The sequence below is a fragment of the Gambusia affinis genome, linkage group LG04 (genome assembly GCF_019740435.1).
Source record: "Gambusia affinis linkage group LG04, SWU_Gaff_1.0, whole genome shotgun sequence".
NCBI classification, from domain to species: domain Eukaryota; kingdom Metazoa; phylum Chordata; class Actinopteri; order Cyprinodontiformes; family Poeciliidae; genus Gambusia; species Gambusia affinis.
In genome coordinates this window covers 8,903,636-8,927,057 of record NC_057871.1, presented here as the reverse complement: position 1 = coordinate 8,927,057, position 23,422 = coordinate 8,903,636, and the positions used below count along the sequence as shown (strand labels likewise).

The 23,422-nt window shown below is 39.9% G+C and overlaps 2 protein-coding genes and 1 long non-coding RNA gene across 3 annotated transcripts; 2 read left to right on the top strand and 1 right to left on the bottom strand.

Moving 5' to 3' along the window:
- Nucleotides 1-1,949: 1,949 nt before the first annotated feature.
- On the top strand, nucleotides 1,950-3,511 carry LOC122829279 (SUN domain-containing protein 3-like). The gene is made up of 3 exons (XM_044113713.1): nucleotides 1,950-2,021; nucleotides 2,113-2,202; nucleotides 3,401-3,511. The coding sequence occupies exons 1-3, from the start codon at nucleotides 1,968-1,970 to the stop codon at nucleotides 3,509-3,511; spliced, it is 255 nt and encodes an 84-aa protein (XP_043969648.1). The 5' UTR covers nucleotides 1,950-1,967.
- A 10,816-nt stretch (nucleotides 3,512-14,327) lies between these two features.
- Nucleotides 14,328-15,903, bottom strand: LOC122829480. Its single transcript, XR_006370371.1, has 3 exons — nucleotides 15,815-15,903; nucleotides 14,547-14,604; nucleotides 14,328-14,464 (listed from the first exon to the last, which is right to left on the bottom strand). It is a non-coding gene; the product is annotated as an uncharacterized LOC122829480 (long non-coding RNA).
- Nucleotides 15,904-17,630: 1,727 nt separating this feature from the next.
- On the top strand, nucleotides 17,631-22,576 carry LOC122829277 (SUN domain-containing protein 3-like). Its single transcript, XM_044113712.1, has 10 exons — nucleotides 17,631-17,679; nucleotides 18,867-18,934; nucleotides 19,017-19,152; nucleotides 19,236-19,351; nucleotides 19,475-19,648; nucleotides 19,740-19,829; nucleotides 21,280-21,363; nucleotides 21,873-21,989; nucleotides 22,219-22,338; nucleotides 22,490-22,576. The coding sequence occupies exons 1-10, from the start codon at nucleotides 17,631-17,633 to the stop codon at nucleotides 22,574-22,576; spliced, it is 1,041 nt and encodes a 346-aa protein (XP_043969647.1).
- The last annotated feature ends 846 nt before the right edge of the window (nucleotides 22,577-23,422 follow it).

The window sequence follows — 23,422 nt, the reverse complement described above, 5'->3', positions numbered from 1 at the left end:
AAATCAAAAGAAATATTAAATTCAAGACATGGGAAAAAATTTTTTTCATGTCTGGAGAGACATGGTACGACCTGGGGACTCCCTTGTTCTGCTTGGGGACTTCAATGCTCACGTGGGGAATGACAGTGAGGCTTGGAGGGATGTGGTTGAGAGGAACGGCCCACCTGATCTGAACTCAAGTGGTCTTCTGTTGTTGGACTTCTGTGCTCGTCATGGATTGTCCATAACGAACACCATGTTCAAACATAAGGGTGTCCATATGTGCACTTGGCACCAGGACACCCTAGGCCGCAGTTCGATGATCGATTTTGTCATCGTTTCATCGGATTTGCGGCCGTATGTCTTGGACACTCGGGTGAAGAGAGGTGCGGAGCTGTCCACTGACCACTACCTAGTGGTGAGTTGGCTCCGCTGGTGGGCGAGGATGCCGGTCAGACCTGGCAGGCCCAAACGTGTTGTGAGGGTCTGCTGGGAACGTCTGGGGGAATCCCCTGTGAGACGGAGCTTTAACTCCCATCTCGTGGCTCCAAAGCAGCCACTTATTTTAGGTAAAATATTTTTTGTTTGTTGCCATTATTTTTATATAGGTTAGTTTATATTTTGATGAAAAAGTTGTAAAATGATAAAGCATACAGGGGGAGGGAGTATTTTTTTATATGCTCTTTACAGCAGTAAATTACAGGTAAAAGGACCTGAAGGACCTTAGTAAGAATATAAAGTCAAACTAACTTATGCCAAATGGCTGTTCAAAAAATTTTGCAAAGTTTGTGTTCGTAATGTGATAACGTTGAATAATGACCCACATCTCCCTTGAATAATAGATTCTTATTCTCAATGGTGACTTCCTGGGTAATTAAAAACAAGATGTGAAAAAGTTCAAGGGAAATAAATACTTTTGCAAAAATGTCTTTGCATATTTAACCCAATAATCTTAGGATCTATTTATCTGTTTACATAATTGTATTTTTTCTACCTTGGCTGAACAGGAAGTGGACATACCGTCGGTATTACCACATATCAAAAGAAGAGACCTCTTCAGGAAAAAACATCAACTGCAGCAGCATCAATAGGGACCTATTGATGCACACGCTGAAACATTGTTTTCTCAGCGTCATATTTCTCGCCCTGTTTTACGGTAAATGACTTTCTTCTACAAACAGCCAAGCACCAATATTTCTAAGTTTTGTAGAAAGTTTTTAGTGTGAAAGCAGTGTCACTAATCTCATTTCTCCTCATTTGTCAGGATTTACCAGCATTCTTGCTCCTTTGATGATGGAGCCTCTGGTTTCTTCACGTCCTACCATAAACACAGTAAGCTTTCTGTTAATCAACACCCATATATTAATGTCCTCTTTACTGATATGACCAAACATCTAACTGCAATTGTGTTTAGTTTTCGGTCCCAGGATCTGAAGATGAGGGAAGACTGAAACAGGAAGTGAAGGATATTCTGGTTGACCTGCAGAATAAGATGGACTACCTTCTTCCATCTGCAGATTTATTACCCAACTTTGCGCTGAAATCACAAGGTAAGTCATTACTATCATAAATCTGACTGAATGTTTTAAGCTTAGATGGTTTTAATTCACTTTCTGTGTGTGTTTGAAAACAGGCGCAAAGGTTTTACAATGGATGCCATCGGCCGTACATCCTGGCCAAATACAGAGATGCAGTGGGTTTCGGTTTGCCCCAGAACGGCCATCGATCCACCCAGATATTGTTATTCAGGTATGAACTGAACTGCAATCATAATGTAACATGAATATGAAGCAAAATGGTATTTCTATATGATGTAATATTTAGAAGACTTCTATTTATTATTTTAACAAACTTTGAACTCTTTTTCTTCAGGGGAGGACTCGCCTACACCCAGGAGAGTGCTGGGGATTTGAAGGTTCCCAGGGACAGTCATCGCCCTGTCCCACAGAGTCGTAATCAGTCAAGTCACCTTGGGACACATTCCTAAAATGTTGTCCCCGACTGGTAACATCTGGAGTGCTCCCAAGGAGTTTTCTGTTTATGTAAGCCACAAGTATCTGAATATTAAACAGAAACACACAGTCTAACTGTCAGACATATTTCTAAGAATATTTGTCTAATTTTATTTTGCAGGGAATGAGGGAGCCTGAACAGGAATGGACTCACCTGGGAACCTTTATCTATGAGGAGGATGGAGATCCTCTTCAGACCTTTGAGCTACCGGTATGTTTATCCAGTTGCTTTTTTAAGCTACTTTCCTTAAGTGCTTTACAACATATTTATAGCCATTGAACCTTTCAGTGTTTTCATGTTAAAACTATAAACATCATCGAATTCTATTGGGACTTGATCGGAAAAACGTGTTAACAGAAAGAAGCTCATATTTGTGAACACAAAAGAAAATTATACATGAAGAAAAAAAAAGCTCAAAACAATTAGTGGTAAATCTAGAGAGTGTTTTTGTCTGTTGTTGGAGACTTTAATGGCGATAACTCTGCTTTGATGCAGCTTGTCTGCTTGGATGGCATTAGCCGCTTATGGCTAATGCTAATTAGCATTATCAGCTAATGGCTAATGCTAATTAGCATTAGTCTAATGGCTAAAGCCATTAGCGGCTAACGGCTAACGCCATTAGCTGCCATCAGATTCTCCCGCTTCCTCAGCTGGTCACACACAGTCATCCTCAACACCAAACCCTCACCAACACTCAGCAGAGGAGACCCATCCCATTCTGTGTCCACATTGCAAACAAATCACACATTTAAAAAACTGAATAATGCTATCGATCAATGTTTACCAATCGCCATGGCAACGCTCGCAACAGTTCCTGAGTGCCACCGGTTTTAGGGGGCGCTGTGTTTTGGTTACCTTAATGAGAAAATTGTACCAAGACCAACTGCTGCAACCAACAGAAAAATTTAATACCCTAAGAACCGATTGACCAATGACCATGGCACCAGTAGTGAGATGATTTTAGTAAAATTAATACCTAGCCGAAAGATTTGCACAAAGATGTCCTTTTGCACAGAACATTTTATGTATTTAGATAGAATGCCAAATAACATATTTAGACAGTTTGTCAGCAAAATAAAATTGATTTGGGGGTGAGTTTCACTTTAAGTCTTCTGCAGGTTTTCTTCAGGACCGATCTGTATTCATAGCTATTTCCGTCTACTAATGAAGACCAACCACCCTCATCACCTTCCACTTCACAATTATGTGCTTCTTTGTGTTGGTCTATTACATAAAATACAAATTAAAACATGAACATTTGTGGTTGTATGACAAAATGGGAAAACATTGAAGCAATGTTGGTGGTGCTCTTGCAAGGGTTTGCAATCTCAAAATATTTTGCCTCTAATAAACTCCCTTTAAGTTCTACTGTATTATATTAAACTAATACATCATTTTATCATTGCAGAGCCACGAAAAAGTGGCCTTTAGCTCCATAAAGCTTCAGATTAACAACAACTGGGGCCATCCAGAGTACACCTGCCTCTACAACGTCCGAATCCATGGAGAGATCGCTTAATCAGAATGGATTTAAGGTAAGTATGGACTCAGGTAAGATTTCTGACTTTAAGTTTTTCTAAAGCTTCTTTGATTTCTTTTAGGCTAATTTCTTGATTATTTGTTTGTTTCTACCCACAAACAACTTTCTGGGTAGAAAACAAGCCATTAACAAACAAACATTTGTTAATGGGTAAAAATTAGGAGCTGATTAAAACATTAGTGTACAAAACAGAGCTTTCAAATTTCAAACGTGTAAACATCCATTTCATTTATGCATATTTTGCCTATCTGGACTACTTGTGCCTGCATTTTATTGTAACTACAACTGAATTGTAGTTATGTAGGCATGCGGCTCAGGTGGTCGCTGGGACAGAAACTCTGGCATGGAGGAGTTTGAAGATTTCATGGAGAACAACTTCCCTATGGCTTCAAGACGATTCTGGCATCTCAGGAGGAGGGAACTTCGGATTGAGATCCTCATCCTGGTCATGGAATACTGGACCAGCTCTACACCCACAGCAGGCTCTTGGAGGGTGCATGGAAGTTCACTCAGCCAGTCTACATCTGCTTTGTGGACTTGGAAGAGGCGGCCGACTGTGTCCCACTGGGAACCCTGTGGGAGGTACGCTAGGCCCTCCCAGTGGGTGTCTGAGCTTGGTCTGCAATGCCGGCAGTAAGTCGGGCTTGCTTCTGGTGAGAGCTGGCCTCCGCAAAGGTTGACCTGATTCTGTTTATAAATTTATGGACAGAATCCCCTGGTCCTTCTGTGGAGTTGAGAGTGTCTGTTTTGGTGGCCTTAGGATTGTGTCTCTGCTTTTCGCAGATGATGTGGTCCTATTGTCTTCATCAGGATGACCTACGGCCTTCACTGGAGCAGTTCGCAGCAGAGTATGAAGTAACCAGGAGGAGGATCGGTCACCTGTTAGATCACTGTATGATCGCTGTCTGAGCGTGGTCTTCATTGCCGGCAGTAAGTCGGGCTTGCTTCTGGTGAGAGCTGGCCTCCACAAAGGTTGACCTGATTCTGTTTATAACCTTTATGGACAGAATCCCCTGGTCCTTCTGTGGAGTTGAGGGTGTCCCTTTTGGTGGCCATAGGATTGTGTCTCTGTTTTCTGCAGATGATGTGGTCCTATTGTCTTCATCAGGACGTGACCTACAGCTTTCGCTGAAGCAGTTTGCAGCCGAATGTGAGGCAGCTAGGATGATGATCAGTGACCTGTAGGTGACCAGTGTCAGAGAAGTTTAAATTTTGTGGGATTTTGTTCAAAACTGAGGGAATTTTGGAGCAGGTGATCGATAGGCAGATTGGTGCAGTGTCTGCTGTAAAGAAGGCACTGTACCGGTCTGTCATCGTGAAGATAGAGCTGAGTCAAAAGGTAAAGCTCTAGATTTACTGGTTGATCTGTGTTCCTACTCTCAGCTGTATTCATGAGGTTTGGGTCAAGCGGCCGAAATGAGTTTTCTCCGCAGGTTGTCTGGGCTGTGCCTTATATTTAGGGCAAGAAGGTCAGTCATCCGGGAGGGACTCAGAGTAGAGCTGTACTTCTCCATGTCTAGAGGAGCCAATTGAGGAGGTGTGGGCATTTGGTCAGGCTTCTTACAAGCCTCCCCAGTGAACTGTTCTGAACATATCTTACCGGGAGGAGTCCCGGAGAAAGACTCAGGACACGTTGGAGAGACTGTATTGCTTGGCTGGTCTGGGAATACATTGGGGTTCCCTGGATGAGCTAGCCCAAGTGGCTGGGGAGAGAGAAGTCTGCACCTCCTTACTTAGGCTGCTACCCCTGCGAACAAACCCGGATAGGCAAAAGAAAATGGATTGATGGATGGATGGATACAACTAAATTGAACATTCGTTATAGAATGTTAATATTTTCATATAATTGGAATGTTTTGGATTCAATGTTTTCTCCAGGTGATCTAGTTTTCCACCAAAACACTCCGGGCTTTAGAGAACAATGGTTGTAAGAGATACATTCATTGTACCTCTTACAACAATCCAGGATATTGCCTGGATTATGTTTGTTGTTTGTTGTCCTGTGTTTGTGTTTTTTCCATTCTCTATCTACAGGTTACAGTGCTGTGGTTCTGGAGCTTCGCCATCCCTCTCTCTACGCCTCCTTGCCTCCACGGAGTGCTGCTCTACATCCTTGTCATGCACAGTTGAGTTTCTGTTTAATTTTGTATCTTGTCACTTACACAGGTATCATGTATCAATGTTGTTGCTAACTTTGTGTTTTGTGTTTCCGCAGGTCCCAGCATTGTGTTTGTGTCTCTTTTCTATCATCTTTTTCTTCAGCCAGTCGAGGCAGACGGCTGCCCGTCCTGAGTCTGGTTCTGCTGGAGGTTTCTCTCAGATCAAACTGAGGTTTCCTCTCCACTGTCGCCATGTGCTTGCTCAGGATGGGGGATGTCATCAAATTGGTTTATGATCAATTTGATGGGGTTCGCCGAGGACCCCTCCGGGGAATCGTCACCTTAACGTGGTGGAGGGGTTTAAGTACTCCAGTGATCCTGATGGCTGTCTATTATTATTTTTATTTTATCTAGACATTAGAGAGCTAATGGTCTGTAATGTCAAAGATGGCTTCAGGGATGGGGTCAACCAAGAACGATTCAAACTCTGTCCTCCCAAATAAATAAGGAGTTTTCAGCAGAAAATAATGCAAGCTTGACCTTATTTCTTAAGGACCAAAATGAGGATCCCCATGGGTTTGACCATTCCTTTAAGACATTTTGTGATCAAGAAATTAGCCTAAAAGAAATCAAAGAAGCTATTTGTGGTATGAAGCAAAATACATTTCTTGGGAATGATGGTTTAACAAGCGAATTCAAGACGTATTTCACTGATACGTGTTAGGTCATATCTAAAAATGTCAATACCAGTAAATCAGACCATAGGGAAGATAATTTAAATGATCACAATTGGCTCATGACACAGCAATATCTCTTTCCAATGAAAATGAAAAAGATATAGTTTCTTGTATGCAAGAATTTTCATCAGGTTTGAAAATGAATTTTAGCAAGTCTGTGTTATTTCCCTCATAAATGATAATCTCCCAGAAATATAACACATACCTGTTATCAGTCGTGGAATCCAAAATCCCCAACAAGAAATCTGTTTATAAGAATATTTTTGACAAGTTTGAAATTCATGACCCTTCTACTCGGTAACCTCTATGTATGTTTTAAGTCACCCCCATCAGGTAGGCGGGACTTCTGGAGACAACAAAAGCTATCCGTTAGCATATGTGTGACGTCACATCCGGTCGGCGGGACTTCTAGTGACAACAAAAGCGATTCCGTTAACAACGTGTGACGTCACATCCGGTACGTGGGACTTCTTGGGACGCAATGCACAAGTCCTTCACGGGACCTGCGACGTCACCTCCGGTGGGCGGAACTTCCTGTAGACAGCAGACTGCTCTTTGGAAAGCCATTTTAACATAAATTCGGTTTTGTCTGACTTTCCGTATTTACATTCTAGATGTCTAAAAATGCATTTTGACTAGAAAAAACTACATTTTTACAATCCCGGATGGTAATTTAAGATATCTGCATTTACATTCTGACTAGTAAGAATAATAAATAATACAAGATAGTTTCAATTACATTTTGACAGTCAAGATTTCTTTCAAGATATCTCAAATAATGTCACTGGGTCTCTCTTTAAACAGGACACATATGTGTAATTATGATTTAAGATATCTTGAACGTATTTATCACTAGTCAAAATTACAATTTTCATCCATCCATTTTCTGTTCACTCTTCGTCCCTAATGGGGTCGGGAGGGTTGCTGGTTCCCATCTCCAGCTAAATTCCGGGCGAGAGGCGGGTTCACCTGGACAGGTCGCCAGTCTGTTGCAGTACAACACAGAGACATACAGGACAAACAACCATTCACACACACACTCACACCTAGGGAGAATTTAGAGAGACCAATGAACCTGACAGTCATGTTTTTGGACTGTGGGAGGAAGCCGGAGTGCCCAGAGAGAAACCACGCATGCACAGGGAGAATATGCAAACTCCATGCAGAAAGTCCCCGGGCCGGGAATCGAACCCAGGACCTTCTTGCTGCAAGGCAACAGTTCTACCAACTGCGCCACTTTGCAGCCCAAAATTACAATTTTAGATATCTGAAATAAGAATGATGTGGAAGCCCCTTTGTGCTGTCTAAACAGTTGCCTGCAGACTTTTATGTTTCCTGCACAAAATTGTCAGTAAATGCCACAACGTAGAAAGAGCTCGGCAATGTTGGAAATGCAGAGATAGCAAAACATAAAATATAAGACTGCTTCTGATATCCACAAAAAAATGTCCTGTTTAATCATTTCCGACAAACTGAATGCACTTAAAATCAGCTTTGAAAAGCTAAAATTGCTATTGTCAATCCATTTTCAACATGAAAGTGATGCATTTTTAAAAATCCTTTTTCATTTTCTCTATTTTTCTTTGTTTTATTAAACTTTCAAAGTGCTACACAAGTCAGGGACGTTTAGACTTTACAGAATACATATTCAAGATATCAGTAATGTCATTCTGATTAGTCACAATGCCAATTTAAGATATCTTTAATTTAGTTTTGTCTAATTATTATTTCCTTTTAAGATATCTAGTTTAATTTTCACTAGTCAAAACTAACATTGAGATATCTTGAATTTACTTATAACTAGTCATAATTTCATTGTAGATACCTGAAATGTGTATTTCAGATAGTCAGTAACTTTTATGCATACCTACATCAACAGAAAACTCCTTGGGAGCACTCCAGGTGTTACCAGTCGGGGACAACATTTTAGGAATGTGTCCCAAGGTGACGTGACTGATAACACCTCTGTGGAACCGGGAGATGACTAAATGTCCCTGAGAACTTTCAAATCCCCAGCACTCTCCTGGGTGTAGGCGAGTCCTCCTCTGAAGAAAAAGAGTTCAAAGTTTGAGTGGGATGTTAAAATAACAAACAAAAGTCTTCTAACTATTACATCATATAGAAATACCATTCTGCTTCATATTCGTGTTACATTATGATTGCAGTTCAGTTCATACCTGAATAACAATATCTGGGTGGATCGATGGCCGTTCTGGGGCAAACCCAAACCCACTGCACCTCTGTATTTGGCCAGGATGTACGGCCGATGGCATCTACTGTAAAACCTTTGCTCTTGTTTTCAAACACACACAAAAAGTGAATTAAAACCATCTAAGCTTAAAACATTCAGTGAGATTTATGATAGTAATGACTTACCTTTTGATTTCAGTGCAAAGTTGGACAATAAATCTGCTGATGGAAGAAGGTAGTCCATCTTATTCTGAAGGCCAACCAGCACATCCTTCACTTCCTGTTTTTGTCTTCCTTCATCTTCACATTCTGGGACCGAACCCTAAACACAATTGAAGTTAGCAGTTTGGTCATATCACTAGAGAGGACATTCAAATATGGGTTATTATGAATAAAAAGTATACTGTGTTTATGGTGGGGGGTGAAGAAACCGGAGGTTCCATCGTCAGAGGAGCAATAATGCTGGCAAATCCTAAAAGAGAAGGGGGAAGGTGACAGGGTCAGTAACACTGCTTCCAGACAAAAGACTTTCTACAAAACTTAGAAATGTTGGTGCTTGGATGTTTGTAGAAGAAAATCATTTACCATAAATCAAGGCGAGAAATAAGACACTGACAAAACGATGTTTCAGCTTGTATTTCATTATGTCCCCATTGCTGCTACTGCTCCTGCAGCAGCTGATGTCCCGTCCTGAAACGGTGTTTCTTCCTTTGAGTGAACACTTTGTGTTTATAAAAATCAGCCATGTTTGCGGCCATAACGGCGGCGGTATGTCCACTTCCTGTTCAGCCAAGGTAGAACAAATACAAATATGTAAACAGATGCATGGATTAGAAGACTTTTGAGTTAAATATGCAAAGTTTATTTTGCAAAAGTTTTCACTCAAGAGTAGGAATACTTTCGCCACGTTTTCCATTGAATGTATTTGTTGACTGATCTCACCTGACTCTGGTCTCTTTATAACACACATTCGGTGTTCCATCAGGGTTGTAATATCCAGATGATTGCAAACGAACACTTCGTCTTGACATCTCTAAACTGAAACAGAGACATGAAAAGTTGGTCAGTGACTCTAAAACAACACATGTCAAATATGTAACATAACTGCATAGTTTTTGGTCTGTTTCAACACCTGCAAATCATTTGTGAAATATAAACTGATTTATTTAATATTTAAAGCCATTCCAGTCATAGTATTATTTCTGACGATAAATAGCAGTCACTGATCTTTACATTTTCATATGAACTAACTGTAGTGGCGATTGTTTGTCAAACCAAACATCCAATAAAATGTTCCTTCAAACCACTTTAAGGCACTGGGGTCCAGTTTCCTAACGCAGGCAAAAGAAGTTTAATGTCCAAACTTGTTGATTATTCAGGATGATTTATTTTTTCTTTTCAGCAACAATTACAGAGTTCAAACTTTCCTTTGTTCTCCTGCTCTGCTCTCTTGCTCTGGTAAAAACCATAGGCTCCAAACCCAAATGCCTGCTGGTCCTTTACCAGGCCCCTATACTTATAGAAAATGGACTGACCCACATGACTTCCTATCTGACTGAAAGAATAAATAAGAAAAATAATAAAACAAAAGATAAATAGAATCAACAATGATTAACCTGCAAATAAATGCTGTAAATAATACAAAAAATATACATTTAAGAATTAACTAACAAGATTCAAATGGATAAAGAAATAAAGAATAAATAGCTCCAACACTAACTTTAAACACAGAACTTTAAATCAACTGCTGGAGCCAATTTTTTCAGATTTGCTCTTTCTCACCATTGTCAAATATGCAAAAAAAAAAAAAAAAAACTTAAAAAAAATAGTTTACATCTTTTCATAAAACAAGAAAAATACTATTTCATCTTAAACTAAAAAAACTTATTTCTAACTGGCTCTTTCTTAACTTATCACTAGCAATTCTTCCAAATAATTGTAGTATATCTTTTCAAAAGTGTAGTTAGTTATTCCTACTTGATAAATATTAAAAGAAAAATACTTACACTGACTGTATGTTAAATATAATCTGTTGGGTAAATTGTATTATTGGTATTATCAATTATTTGTTGTTCATGTAGTCTTATAGTTATATCTTTATAATGTCTTACTTATATGCCTTTACTTCATTTTAATCTTAGTATAAAGAGTGTTGTGCTGAATAACTTTGATTCCATCCTGAGGCCTTCCTGAGAGAAAGCAGTGACAACCGCTTCCAGCAGAGTTTGCGGCCCGGCCGGAAACTCTGCTCTCCTTGACCTGTTAGATAGCAACAAAGCCGTCGCCGTGAAGCCTTACAACTTGTTCTGCTCGACGCCGTGCCTGGAACAGAAGAATCTAGTGTGTAGATAACATGTGTCTATATAATGATTGTCATTAGCGCTGCAACTATGTGATGATTTGTTTTCCCCGCCCTTTGAGAGTTGCAGCGTCCAATGTGATAGGGATCCTAAATGCAATAAAAAGAGAGGAGCAGGCATATGTGATTTTAGAGCGGTAGGAGATTGTAACTGAAAGCACATCTCTGTCTGTTCTCCTCGCGAGTATTCAGAATTCATCTCTCTTGTCTTTAATTAATTTTGTCTTTGATAGGTGTTTGAACCTGACATAATCACTGAGTTTAGCTGAAAATAAGTAAATCTCTCTTCAATATTTTTTGTCACTTCTCTGAGATCTGCAACAACAAATGAGAGAATTTTGACAAAAAATCCTCTTTTGTTGAGAAAATTCTACAATCTATACTTTTTTATATTCTAATTTTTGATTAGTTTGTTTAATCTGTCAGCCATAATCATCAAAAGTGTATAATATAATGTCTTCATATAGTCAACTCTCCTATAATAAATATATGTATTATATGTGTTTCACTATGTGAGTGACAAGTGTTTATTTTTATTAACACAATTTTTACGTCAATAAACTAAATTTATGGTGTTCAAACTAAAATAAAATAAAAACCTTCTGATTCAATTGGGAAATTAGAAAATGCTAAATAAATTCAAACTTAATTCATTATCGTTTGAATTTATTGTGTTACTATTCCACCTTGGGAAAAATGCATGACATCAGCGACACTTTGTGGTAAAACTGTGAAGGTGCAGCACTACCCCGTGGTGAGGTCGCAGCCTCGGAAGTGAAGCACAGCTCCATCTTGTGAGTCTGGCTGGTAAAACCGTCTGAGTAACGAGGAAATTGTTAGAAATCATTGTACACACATCCTTCCGCCAATAGAGCGGATGGCTATTAGGATGAAGATCATGGCCTCCGGCGAGTGAAACAATATGTCCCCCTCGGTTTGAAACCAACGGTCAACGTGACACCGCTCAGCCAAGCCAGCCGGATGCAGAGTAAAAATCCGGTAGGAAGTGGACCACCGCAAGGGAAGCGTGTTGTTGCACGCAGCAGTGAAAATGCTGGCTGGCGGTAGATATATTTGAGGGGACTGACAGGTTGACTGGATAGGAGATTAGTGTGCAACAGAAAGGAGGCAGATCTTACTGTTGGTGGAGATGAGGTGATCGGGGGACGGGGGGTAGATCCACTGAGGCACAGATCAGCTACAAGTGGGCGAGTAGCAGCGAGGACTCTCTGAATGCTGTCTGTTTTCAGGCTTAGAGAGCGAGGGACCGTTGGAGGGTGGACAGGCAGGTGAGCAGATAAGTGGAGGTCCAGGGCAGATGGATCAGGGGGCGATCAGGAATCCAAAGTGAGCAGATCAGAAGGAGCCAGGCAGAAACGGGAAGCTGCTATCAGCATGCAGCTGATGGAATTCCTCCGGGGGGGGAAAAACCAGTGAAGGCACGAATCGCACCAGGAACGAGGACTCTGGGGGAAAGAATGGACATGTACGAAGTTAGAACGATGACTGAAGCTCGCTAATATCTACTACTAGGTAGTTCAGGTTACCACTAGGTACGATGGAAGCATCTGGCGTCTGCCACTGGAACCCAGCTCCTATTTAACTTCTCCCCCTGATACACTGATGTGCTGCAGGTCATGGATTCCAGTGGTGAATGTGTCAGGCACACATTCACCGCTGTGAATGTGAGTCGCAATCATCACAATCACAGGGTGGGACGCCAACCTGTCCCACGACTCTGTGGAACCGGGAGATGTCTAAATGTCCCTGAGAACCTTCAAAGGCCCAGCATTCTCCTGGATTTAGGTGAGTCCTTCTGAAGAAAAAGAGTTCAAAGTTTGAGAGGGATGTTAAAACAATAAACAAAAGTCTTCTAACTATTACATCATCTAGAACACAGGTGTCAAACTCCAGTCCTCAAGGGCCGGTGTCCGGCAGTTTTTAGATGTGACATGTACAAAACACTAGAATGAAATGTAATTGCCTCCTCCTTGTGCAGATCACTTCTCCAGAGCCTTGCTAATGACCTAATTATTCTATTCAGGTGAGGTGCAGCAGAGGCACATCTAAAAGTTGCAGGACAGCGGCCCTCGAGGACTGGAGTTTGACACCCCTGATCTAGAAATACCATTCTGCTTCATATTCATGTTACATTATGATCGTAGTTCAGTTCATACCTGAATGCCAATGTCTGGGTGGATCAATGGCCTTTCTGGGGCAAGCCCAAACCCATTGCACCTTTGTATTTGGCCAGGATGTACGGCCGATGGCATCCACTGTAAAACCTTTGCTCCTGTTTGTCATGGTTTTGGAAATCTGTTTAACCCACATGCAGAAATACAATCTGGAGATCAGAATAGCACTTTTGTTTTATTTACAACAATTTGCAACAGAGTATAAATGCAGGTGCCCAGGACTGAAACACAACCCACACCGGGCAGCTGACTCAGAATTCTGGGGACAAAAGAGATACGCGAGTCCAAATGAGATGCTGGGGCAGTATAGTGCCGGAGACACTTACTGGTGCTGGAAGGGTGATCCGCTAGGTAGGGGATTGGCTGGGACCAGCCGGGGTAGCAAGACCGCTGTGGGGGATCGCTCCGAACCAGAGGAAGGAATCCAGGATCTGGATGGAATCCTGAGTTGCTGCGTACCAAGTAGGGCAGAACACAAACGTAGGTAAGCTAAAAACTCAAAAGACTTCAGACAAGGAACTGAGGCTCTGAGGGGCTGGAGTTACCGCATAGGCAAACACTCTGGCTTCGGAGGATCGGCAGCCGGCTCTTCTTATGATCCACCTAACGAAAGAAAATGAATTGCAGGTGTGTGGGAGAACCTCAGGTAGGCTCTCCTCCCATCCTGCTCCCTGATGACATCTAGTGAGGGAAGGATGGGACTTGGGGGTGATGACAGAGATTCCCAAGAGATTTCAAGCACACAGAAAGTGAATTAAAACTATCTAAGCTTAAAACATTCAGTCAGATTTATGACAGCAATGACCTACCTTGTGATTTCAGAGAAAAGTTGGGTAATAAATCTGCTGATGGAAGAAGGTAGTTCATCTTATTCTGAAGGCCAACCAGCACATCCTTCACTTCCTGTTTTTGTCTTCCCTCATCTTCCCATCCTGGGACAGAAACCTAAACACAATTGAAGTTAGTAGCTTGGTCATATCACTAAAGAGGACATTCAAATATGGGTTATTATTAATAAAAAGCTTACTGTGTTTATAGTGGGGGGTGAAGAAACAAGAGGTTCCATCGTCAGAGGAGCAATAATGCTGGCAAATCCTAAAAGAGAAGGGGGAAGGTGACAGGGTCAGTAACACTGCTTCCAGACAAAACTTTCTACAAAACTTAGAAATATTGGTGCTTGGATGTTTGTAGAAGAAAATAATTTACCGTAAATCAAGGCGAGAAATAAGACACTGACAAAACAATGTTTCAGCCTGTATTTCATTATGTCCCCATTGCTGCTACTCCTCCTGGAGTAGCTCTTTCTTCAGTTCCTCTACGTAGCTATTGTTTTCCCATCCTGGGACTTAAACCTAAACACAATTGAAGTTAGATGTTTGGTCATATCACTAAAGAGGACATTCAAATAAGGGTTTTGATTAACAGAAGGCTTACTGCGTTTATGGTGATGGGTGAAGAGACCGGAGGTTCCATCATCAGAGGAGCAAGGATGCTGGTAAATCCAGACAAATAAGGAGAAATGAGAAGAAGATGACAGGATTAGTGACACTGTTTTCAGACTTAAAACTTTCTACAAAACTTAGAAATGTTGACTGGGGTTGTTAAATCTAATCATGAAAACGAATGTGCAGGTTCCTGTGTAACCCACATAAAGTGGGTATAAAGTGGGTGCAAATATTACACACATACATAATGAAAACTCGGCTTTGTTGCGGTAAATTATGACAGTTTATAAACTGGGCTACAGGTAACAAAAAAAGCATGAGGATGCAAAAAGGCATATCTGTGAAAACTTCAAATTAAGTGCCAAACAAAATGCTTTATACATGTCAGTTTCATTCGCTTGTTTTAATTCACAAAAATGTAACTTAATTGTCCCTATATCTGTTTGTCATCAGTTTATAAATGACAAAGAAGCTTCTTATCTACTGTAACAGTCTATAAATCACCATATTTCTGTGCACAATTCTGTCTGACCTCACCACATATTTACCACTGGCTGAAAAAGATGCAGCCCTGTTCAAGCAAAAAACGAACAGAACGAGGAGAGCAGAGCCGGAGTCTGGATATGAAAACTAGCCTGTCGAAGTTTAAAAAAACCCACCTGCATCTAACATCCGGGACATCAAACCGTGTTTAACAATTAAGAAAATTACAGCCTGACATTCACGAATCAGCACAATTGAAACTAGCAGCGTGACGTCATGAACTGCTAACTTTATGCGCCCTTCATCAGCAATTAGATTTAAAAAAAAAAAAGACGCATCACATATTATACTGCCGAAAGCCAGATCAAGTAAACTCACAGCCGCTGATGACTTTTATACATACAAATATTTTTGGAAGCTACGTGAGATTTAGTCTTATTTAGATGGTGGAATAAATCCAGCTAGCAAGTTCCTAGAGATGAACGCATAAATGGGCGCTGCACTTGGAGTGGAAAAAAAAGGAAAGCGGTCACCGTTGTCTAGCAAATAACGTCGTCTTACTTGTACATTACACAAGCAAGCACAGCACTTACAAATCATAAGTAAAGACGTTTTTTAGTAAAACGAATGCTACATCAAAATAATACCGTAGTTTACAAGAACATACTAGGTGGGCGCCAATTTTCAAAAAGTCGTTAAGTAACTATTAACTACTAATACTGCTATAAACCATATTTATTTTTTAAAATGGTTTATTGGTTTATTTTACGTTACCCAAGAGGTGCCAAAAGTGATTACTCCAACTTCAAAATCTAAGTCAAGTCGACGATGTACATTCCAGAGTCGGAGCAGATAGACCTTTGAATGTCTGGACAACTAGATTTCGCGCTTCGTGAATGTTCTTGTTCCCATGATGCAATGCGTGAAGTAACATTTGAATATTTTAATGTGTTTTGGATAAGATGAATAAGATCTACAGGAATAGCTTTGCATACTCTAGATATCCATTACAAGTACAGTTCAGATTAAATTTGTTGGTAAAATCTCTAATTTAACAAAACACCATTACTGTCCATGAAGTCAGTTACGAATATGGAGACATTTAGGAGAGGGCATTTAGCAGTGAGTGAATGATATTGATTGACAGCACTAAGACCCTCCTCATAGTTCTGATTGATTGTTTTTGGTCAGAACGGTGCATTACTTTAGCCAGCTATAGCAGTTTAGGGAAGAGATTGAGGAGATTGATCTTTTCGCAGATTATTTGTCCCATAGCAACTGTACTTCACTTTGAAGTACATTTTAATAACAGGTCTTTATTGTGTTATACTTATCACGTTCATTAGTTTTTATTTAGAGGCCCATTGTTGAAGTACAAATTAACTGTTACAGTATTTACTAGTTGCCACATATGTTTGCACATACAAATTAATAAACTCATTAACTAAACAGGATTTTAGTCATTTTATGTATTTAAAGCTGCATTATGTTAAATCAACACTAAAATTCCATTGTGTTTGCTGAAGCTGACATCACACCTATGGAACTTGTGAATGTTTGAAACTTACATCACAAGCGTCTTGGAATTTTGTCATTAAAGGAGAAATGTTTTACTGAATTTTCTCATTTGTGCTTGCGGACTTCGGAGAAGAGAGACGTTCAAGAGTTCAAGAGAGTTTTACTTCATTTCAACTGAAATACAGTAAAAATACAAGGATGAAACGTAAGTTTTTCTTTGAATATTTATCAAGAATAACTAAATCACAATTTTGAAAGGATATAAAAATTGGTTTGACAGAATTATTTGTGATTTGTTAATGAAAATTGTTGGCTAGAAAAAAGTTTTTTCAGTTTAAGATGGAATAGTTTTGCTTCTTGTTTTATGTAAAGATTGAAGATATCAGGACTGTTGTTTTTTGTTTTTTTTCATGTTTGATAATAATGAGACGGAAGAAATCTGGAAAAATTGGCCTCAATTGTTGACTTAAAGCGTTTTTCTTCAAAGTGATTTCATGTGAAAATGTGAAGATCACTGACTCTGACAATTGTCAGAAATAACACCGTGACTGGTTTGGCTCTAAACATTAAATAAATGAAAATAAGTTTATATAATTTTAAATTGAAAAACAGAGTTAGATGGTTCAAATCTTGAAAATTTTTCTCCAACTGTAGATTTAAAAGTTGTTTAAAGTTCAATTTAAATTTAAGACGGAACTGTTTGTTTTCAGTCGTATGCAAAGATAGGAAATATATATGTATATAATTTTTTTTTTTTCTTTGGACGTTTGATAATGGTGACAAGAATCAAATCTGGAAAAATTTAAAAGCTATTTAAAGTTATTTTATTTGAAGATCAATGACTGTGATAATTTTCAGAAATAATGGTTTGACTTGCATGGGAATAAAGTTAAAATAAATGACAGTTTTAAATTTCATGAATGGTTTTAGGACACTGAAACTGATAAAAAGTTATGCGATTTTGTCTTGTATTTGATATGCTTTGTGTTAAAGTCACTGACCAACTTTCCATGCCTCTGTTTTGGATTAGAAATTGTGAGAAGAAGTGTTCGACTCATGATAAATGGATACTATGGAGCTGATGGAAAACCAACGGTCTCTTATAAAGAGACCAGGATCAGGTAAGCCGAATCAAAAGAAGTATTAAATTCAAGACATGCCAAAAATATTTCTTCCCCTTTGAACTTTTGAGTTTTTTTCATGTAAAAAACACAAACTTATGTGTACTATTTAGAAATTAAAAAATGTTTTTTTTATTTTTTTGACTAGTTTCTGTAGCAGTATATTTTTCAGCATTCGAATTCTACGGCCTCTAAATTGTGATTGTGATGTATGTTCCATACATACATCACAATGCCTTCTGATGTCACTTAACTAGGAATCAGTTAGAAATAGAAACAGTAGAGAAACTCAAGTGTTCAGTGTCTATAAAAAGTATTTATCCCCTTGAATGTTTTACTGTTTTGTTACTTTTAAAATAAATTGTACAACAAAATTTGGCTTGTATGACAAAAAAAAAAAAAATTACAAAAAAACCCCTTCAATGTTGGCTGGACCTTTGTTGAATTAAGTTGGTCACTTTTAAAATGTGTGAATATTTATGCAACCACTTATTTTGGGAAAAATATTTTTTGTTTGTTGCCATTATTTTTATATTTTGATGAAAAAGTTGTAAAATGATAAAGCATACAGGGGGAGTGAGTATTTTTTATATGCACTTTACAGCAGTAAATTACAGGTAAAAGGACCTGATGGACCTTAGTATGAATATAAAGTCAAACTAACTTATGCCAAATGGCTGTTCAAAAAACTTTGCAAAGTTTGTGTTCGTAATGTGATAACGTTGAATAATGACCCACATCTCCCTTGAATAATAGATTCTTATTCTCAATGGTGACTTCCTGGGTAATTAAAAACAAGATGTGAAAAAGTTCAAGGGAAATGAATACTTTTGCAAAAAAGTCTTTGCATATTTAGCCCAATAATCTTAGGATCTATTTATCTGTTTACATATTTGTATTTTTTCTACCTTGGCTGAACAGGAAGTGGACATACCGTCGGTATTACCACACAGCAAAAGAAGAGACCTCTTTAGGAAACAACATCAACTGCAGCAGCAGCAGCTGCATCAATAGGGACCTATTGATGCACACGCTGAAACATTGTTTCCTCAGCATCATATTTCTCGCCCTGTTTTATGGTAAATGACTTTCTTCTACAAACAGCCAAGCACCAATATTTCTAAGTTTTGTAGAAAGTTTTTAGTGTGAAAGCAGTGTCACTAATCTCATTTCTCCTCATTTGTCAGGATTTACCAGCATTCTTGCTCCTTTGATGATGGAGCCTCTGGTTTCTTCACGCCCCACCATAAACACAGTAAGCTTTCTGTTAATCAACACCCATATATTAATGTCCTCTTTAGTGGTATGACCAAACATCTAACTGCAATTGTGTTTAGTTTTCTGTCCGAGGAACTGAAGATCAGGAAAGACAGAAACAGGAAGTGAAGGATATTCTGGCTGACCTGCAGAATAAGATGGACTACCTTCTTCCATCTGCAGATTTATTACCGAACTTTGCGCTGAAATCACAAGGTAAGTCATTACTATCATAAATCTGACTGAATGTTTTAAGCTTAGATGGTTTTAATTCACTTTCTGTGTGTGTTTGAAAACAGGCGCAAAGGTTTTACAATGGATGCCATCGGCCGTACATCCTGGCCAAATACAGAGATGCAGTGGGTTTGGGTTTGCCCCAGAACGGCCATCGATCCACCCAGATATTGTTATTCAGGTATGAACTGAACTGCAATCATAATGTAACATGAATATGAAGCAGAATGGCATTTCTATATGATGTAATATTTAGAAGACTTCTGTTTATTATTTTAACAAACTTTGAACTCTTTCTCTTCAGGGGAGGACTCGCCTACACCCAGGAGAGTGCTGGGGATTTGAAGGTTCCCAGGGACATTTAGTCATCGCCCTGTCCCACAGAGTCGTAATCAGTCACGTCACCTTGGGACACATTCCTAAAATGTTGTCCCCGACTGGTAACATCTGGAGTGCTCCCAAGGAGTTTTCTGTTTATGTAAGCCACAAGTATCTGAATATTAAACAGAAACACACAGTCTAACTGTCAGACATATTTCTAAGAATATTTGTTTAATTTTATTTTGCAGGGAATGAGGGAGCCTGAACAGGAATGGACTCACCTGGGAACCTTTATCTACGAGGAGGATGGAGATCCTCTTCAGACCTTTGAGCTACCGGTATGTTTATCCAGTTGCTTTTTTAAGCTACTTTCCTTAATTGTTTTCATGTTAAAACTATAAACATCATCGAATTTTATTGGGACTTCATAGGAAAAATATGTTAACAGAAAGAAGCTCATATTTGTGAACACAAAAGAAAATTATACATGAAGAAAAAAAAAGCTCACGCTCAGCCAGTTTGAATATGGAGCATCTAAAATGTCATTTTTAAAACTTTGCTAGATTCCTTTTTGTATTTAGGTTTGGACTTTGATTATGAGGTGCTTGATCTAAACCTTCCCATTATATTGTTGGCTCTGTGTTTAGGGTGGAAGGTGAACCTGTGATCCAGTTTTTAAAGTGTAACATACCCTTTCACCTATGGAAAATTTTGAAAAATAGCATAAAAGTGGGCGGGGCCAAGAGACACTTTGAGTGTGGGGATGAGTGCTGAGTGGAGGGAGGGAGTGGGACTGTAATCTGATGAAAGAAGCGCTGTGGAAAACGTATCCACATTGTCACTATATTTATAGATTCTTCAGGCTGGTCTAGAGATGTTTTTTCAAAACAATTAGTGGTAAATCTAGAGAGTCTTTTTGTCTGTTGTTGGAGACTTTAATGGCGATAACTCTCTCTTGCTCAGATGCAGCTTGTCTGCTCGGATGGCATTAGCCGCTAATGCTAATGCTAATTAGCATTAGGCTAATGGCTAATTCCATTAGCTGCCATAAGATTCTCCCCTCACCAACACTCACAGCAGAGGAGACCCATCCCATTCTGTGTTTACATTACAAACAAATCACACATTTATAAAACTGAATAATGCTATCGATTAATGCTTACCAATTCCCATGGCAACGCTCGCAACAGTTTCTGAGTGCCACCAGTTTTAGTTGGCGCTGTGTTTTGGTTACCTTAATGAGAAAATTGTACCAAGACCAACTGCTGCAACCAACAGAAAAAATTAAATTCCCTAAGAACCGATTGACCGATGACCATGGCACCAGTAGTGAGATGATTTTAGTAAAATTAATGCCTAGCTGAAAGATTTGCACAAAAATGTCCTTTTGCACTGAACATTCTATCTATTTAGATAGAATGCCAAATAACATATTTAGACAGTTTGTCAGCAAAATAAAATTGATTTGAGGGTGAGTTTCACTTTAAGTCTTCTGCAGGTTTTCTTCAGGACCGATCTGTATTCATAGCTATTTCCATCTACTAATTAAGACCAACAACCCTCATCACCTTCCACTTCACAATTATGTGCTTCTTTGTGTTGGTCTATTACATAAAATACAAATTAAAACATGAACATTTGTGGTTGTATGACAAAATGGGAAAACATTGAAGCAATGTTGGTGGTGCTCTTGCAAGGCTTTGCGATCTCAAAATATTTTGCCTCTAATAAACTCCCTTTAAGTTCTACTGTATTATATTAAACTAATACATAATTTTATCATTGCAGAGCCACGAAAAAGTGGCCTTCAGCTCTATAAAGCTTCAGATAAACAATAACTGGGGCCATCCAGAGTACACCTGCCTCTACAACGTCCGAATCTATGGAGAGATCGCTTAATCAGAATGGATTTAAGGTAAGTATGGACTCAGGTAAGATTTCTGAATTTTAGTTTTTCTAAAGCTTCTTTGATTTCTCTTAAGCTAATTTCTTGATCACGTGTTTGTTTCTACCCACAAACACCTTTGTGGGTAGAAAACAATCCATTAACAAACATTTGTTAATGGGTAAAAATTAGGAGCAGAAGAAAACATTAGGGTACAAAACAGGGCTTTGACATTTCAAACGTGTAAACATCCATTTCATTTATGCATATTTTGCCTATCTGGACTACTTGTGCCTGCATTTTATTATAACTGCAACTAAATTGTAGTTATGTAGGCATGCGGCTTAGGTGGTCGCTGGGGCAGAAACTCTGGCATGGAGGAGTTTGAAGATTTCATGGAGAACAACTTCCCTATGGCTTCAAGACGATTCTGGCATCTCAGGAGGAGGGAACTTCGGATTGAGATCTTCATCCTGGTCATGGAATACTGGACCAGCTCTACACCCACAGCAGGCTCTTGGAGGGTGCATGGAAGTTCGCTCAGCCAGTCTACATCTGCTTTGTGGACTTGGAAGAGGCGGCCGACTGTGTCCCACTGGGAACCCTGTGGGAGGTACGCTAGGCCCTCCCGGTGGGTGTCAGAGCTTGGTCTGCATTGCCGGCAGTAAGTCGGGCTTGCTTCTGGTGAGAGCTGGCCTCCACAAAGGTTGACCTGATTCTGTTTATAACATTTATAGACAGAATCCCCTGGTCCTTCTGTGGAGTTGAGAGAGTCCGTTTTGGTGGCCTTAGGATTGTGTCTCTGCTTTTCGCAGATGATGTGGTTCTATTGTCTTCATCAGGATGACCTACGGCCTTCACTGGAGCAGTTCGCAGCCGAGTATGAAGTAACTAGGATGAGGATCGGTCACCTGTTAGATCACTGTATGATCGCTGTCTGTGCGTGGTCTTCATTGCCGGCAGTAAGTCGGGCTTGCTTCTGGTGAGAGCTGGCCTCCACAAAGGTTGACCTGATTCTGTCTATAACTTTTATGGACAGAATCCCCTGGTCCTTCTGTGGAGTTGAGAGTGTCCGTTTTGGTGGCCTTAGGATTGTGTCTCTGCTTTTTGCAGATGATGTGGTCCTATTGTCTTCATCAGGGCGTGACCTACGGCCTTCACTGGAGCAGTTCGCAGCCATGTGTGAAGCAGCTAGGATGAGGATCAGTGACCTGTTAGATCACTGTATGACCTGTGTCTGAGCTTGTTCTTCATTGTTGGCAGTAAGTCGGGCTTGCTTCTGGTGAGAGCTGGCCTCCGCAAAGGTTGACCTGATTCTGTTTATAACTTTTATGGACAGAATCCCCTGGTCCTTCTGTGGAGTTGAGGGTGTCCCTTTTGGTGGCCATAGGATAGTGTCTCTGCTTTTTGCAGATGATGTGGTCCTATTGTCTTCATCAGGGCGTGACCTACAGCTTTCGCTGAAGCAGTTTGCAGCCGAATGTGAAGCAGCTAGGATGATGATCAGTGACCTGTAGGTGACCGGTGTCAGAGAAGTTTAAGTTTTGTGGGATTTTGTTCAAAACTGAGGGAAATTTGGAGCAGGTGATCGATAGGCAGATTGGTGCAGTGTCTGCTGTAAAGAAGGCACTGTACCGGTCTGTCATCGTGAAGATAGAGCTGAGTCAAAAGGTAAAGCTCTAGATTTACTGGTTGATCTGTGTTCCTACTCTCAGCTGTATTCATGAGGTTTGGGTCAAGCGGCCGAAATGAGTTTTCTCTGCAGGTTCTCTGGGCTGTGCCTTATACTTTGGGCAAGAAGGTCGGTCATCCGGGAGGGACTCAGAGTAGAGCTGTACTTCTCCATGTCTAGAGGAGCCAATTGAGGAGGTGTGGGCATTTGGTCAGGCTTCCTACAAGCCTCCCCAGTGAACTGTTCTGAACATATCTCACCGGGAGGAGTCCCGGAGGAAGACTCAGGACACGTTGGAGAGACTGTATTGCTTGGCTGGCCTGGGAATACATTGGGGTTCCCTGGATGAGCTAGCCCAAGTGGCTGGGGAGAGA

Coding starts and splice junctions, on each gene's coding strand:
- LOC122829279 (XM_044113713.1), top strand. CDS start 1,968: ATGTTGTCCCCGACTGGTAACATCTGGAGTGCTCCCAAGGAGTTTTCT. Junction 2,022..2,112: donor CCAAGGAGTTTTCTGTTTAT/GTAAGCCACAAG, acceptor TTTATTTTGCAG/GGAATGAGGGAGCCTGAACA. Junction 2,203..3,400: donor TTCAGACCTTTGAGCTACCG/GTATGTTTATCC, acceptor TTATCATTGCAG/AGCCACGAAAAAGTGGCCTT.
- LOC122829277 (XM_044113712.1), top strand. CDS start 17,631: ATGGAGCTGATGGAAAACCAACGGTCTCTTATAAAGAGACCAGGATCA. Junction 18,935..19,016: donor CACGCCCCACCATAAACACA/GTAAGCTTTCTG, acceptor AATTGTGTTTAG/TTTTCTGTCCGAGGAACTGA. Junction 19,649..19,739: donor CCAAGGAGTTTTCTGTTTAT/GTAAGCCACAAG, acceptor TTTATTTTGCAG/GGAATGAGGGAGCCTGAACA.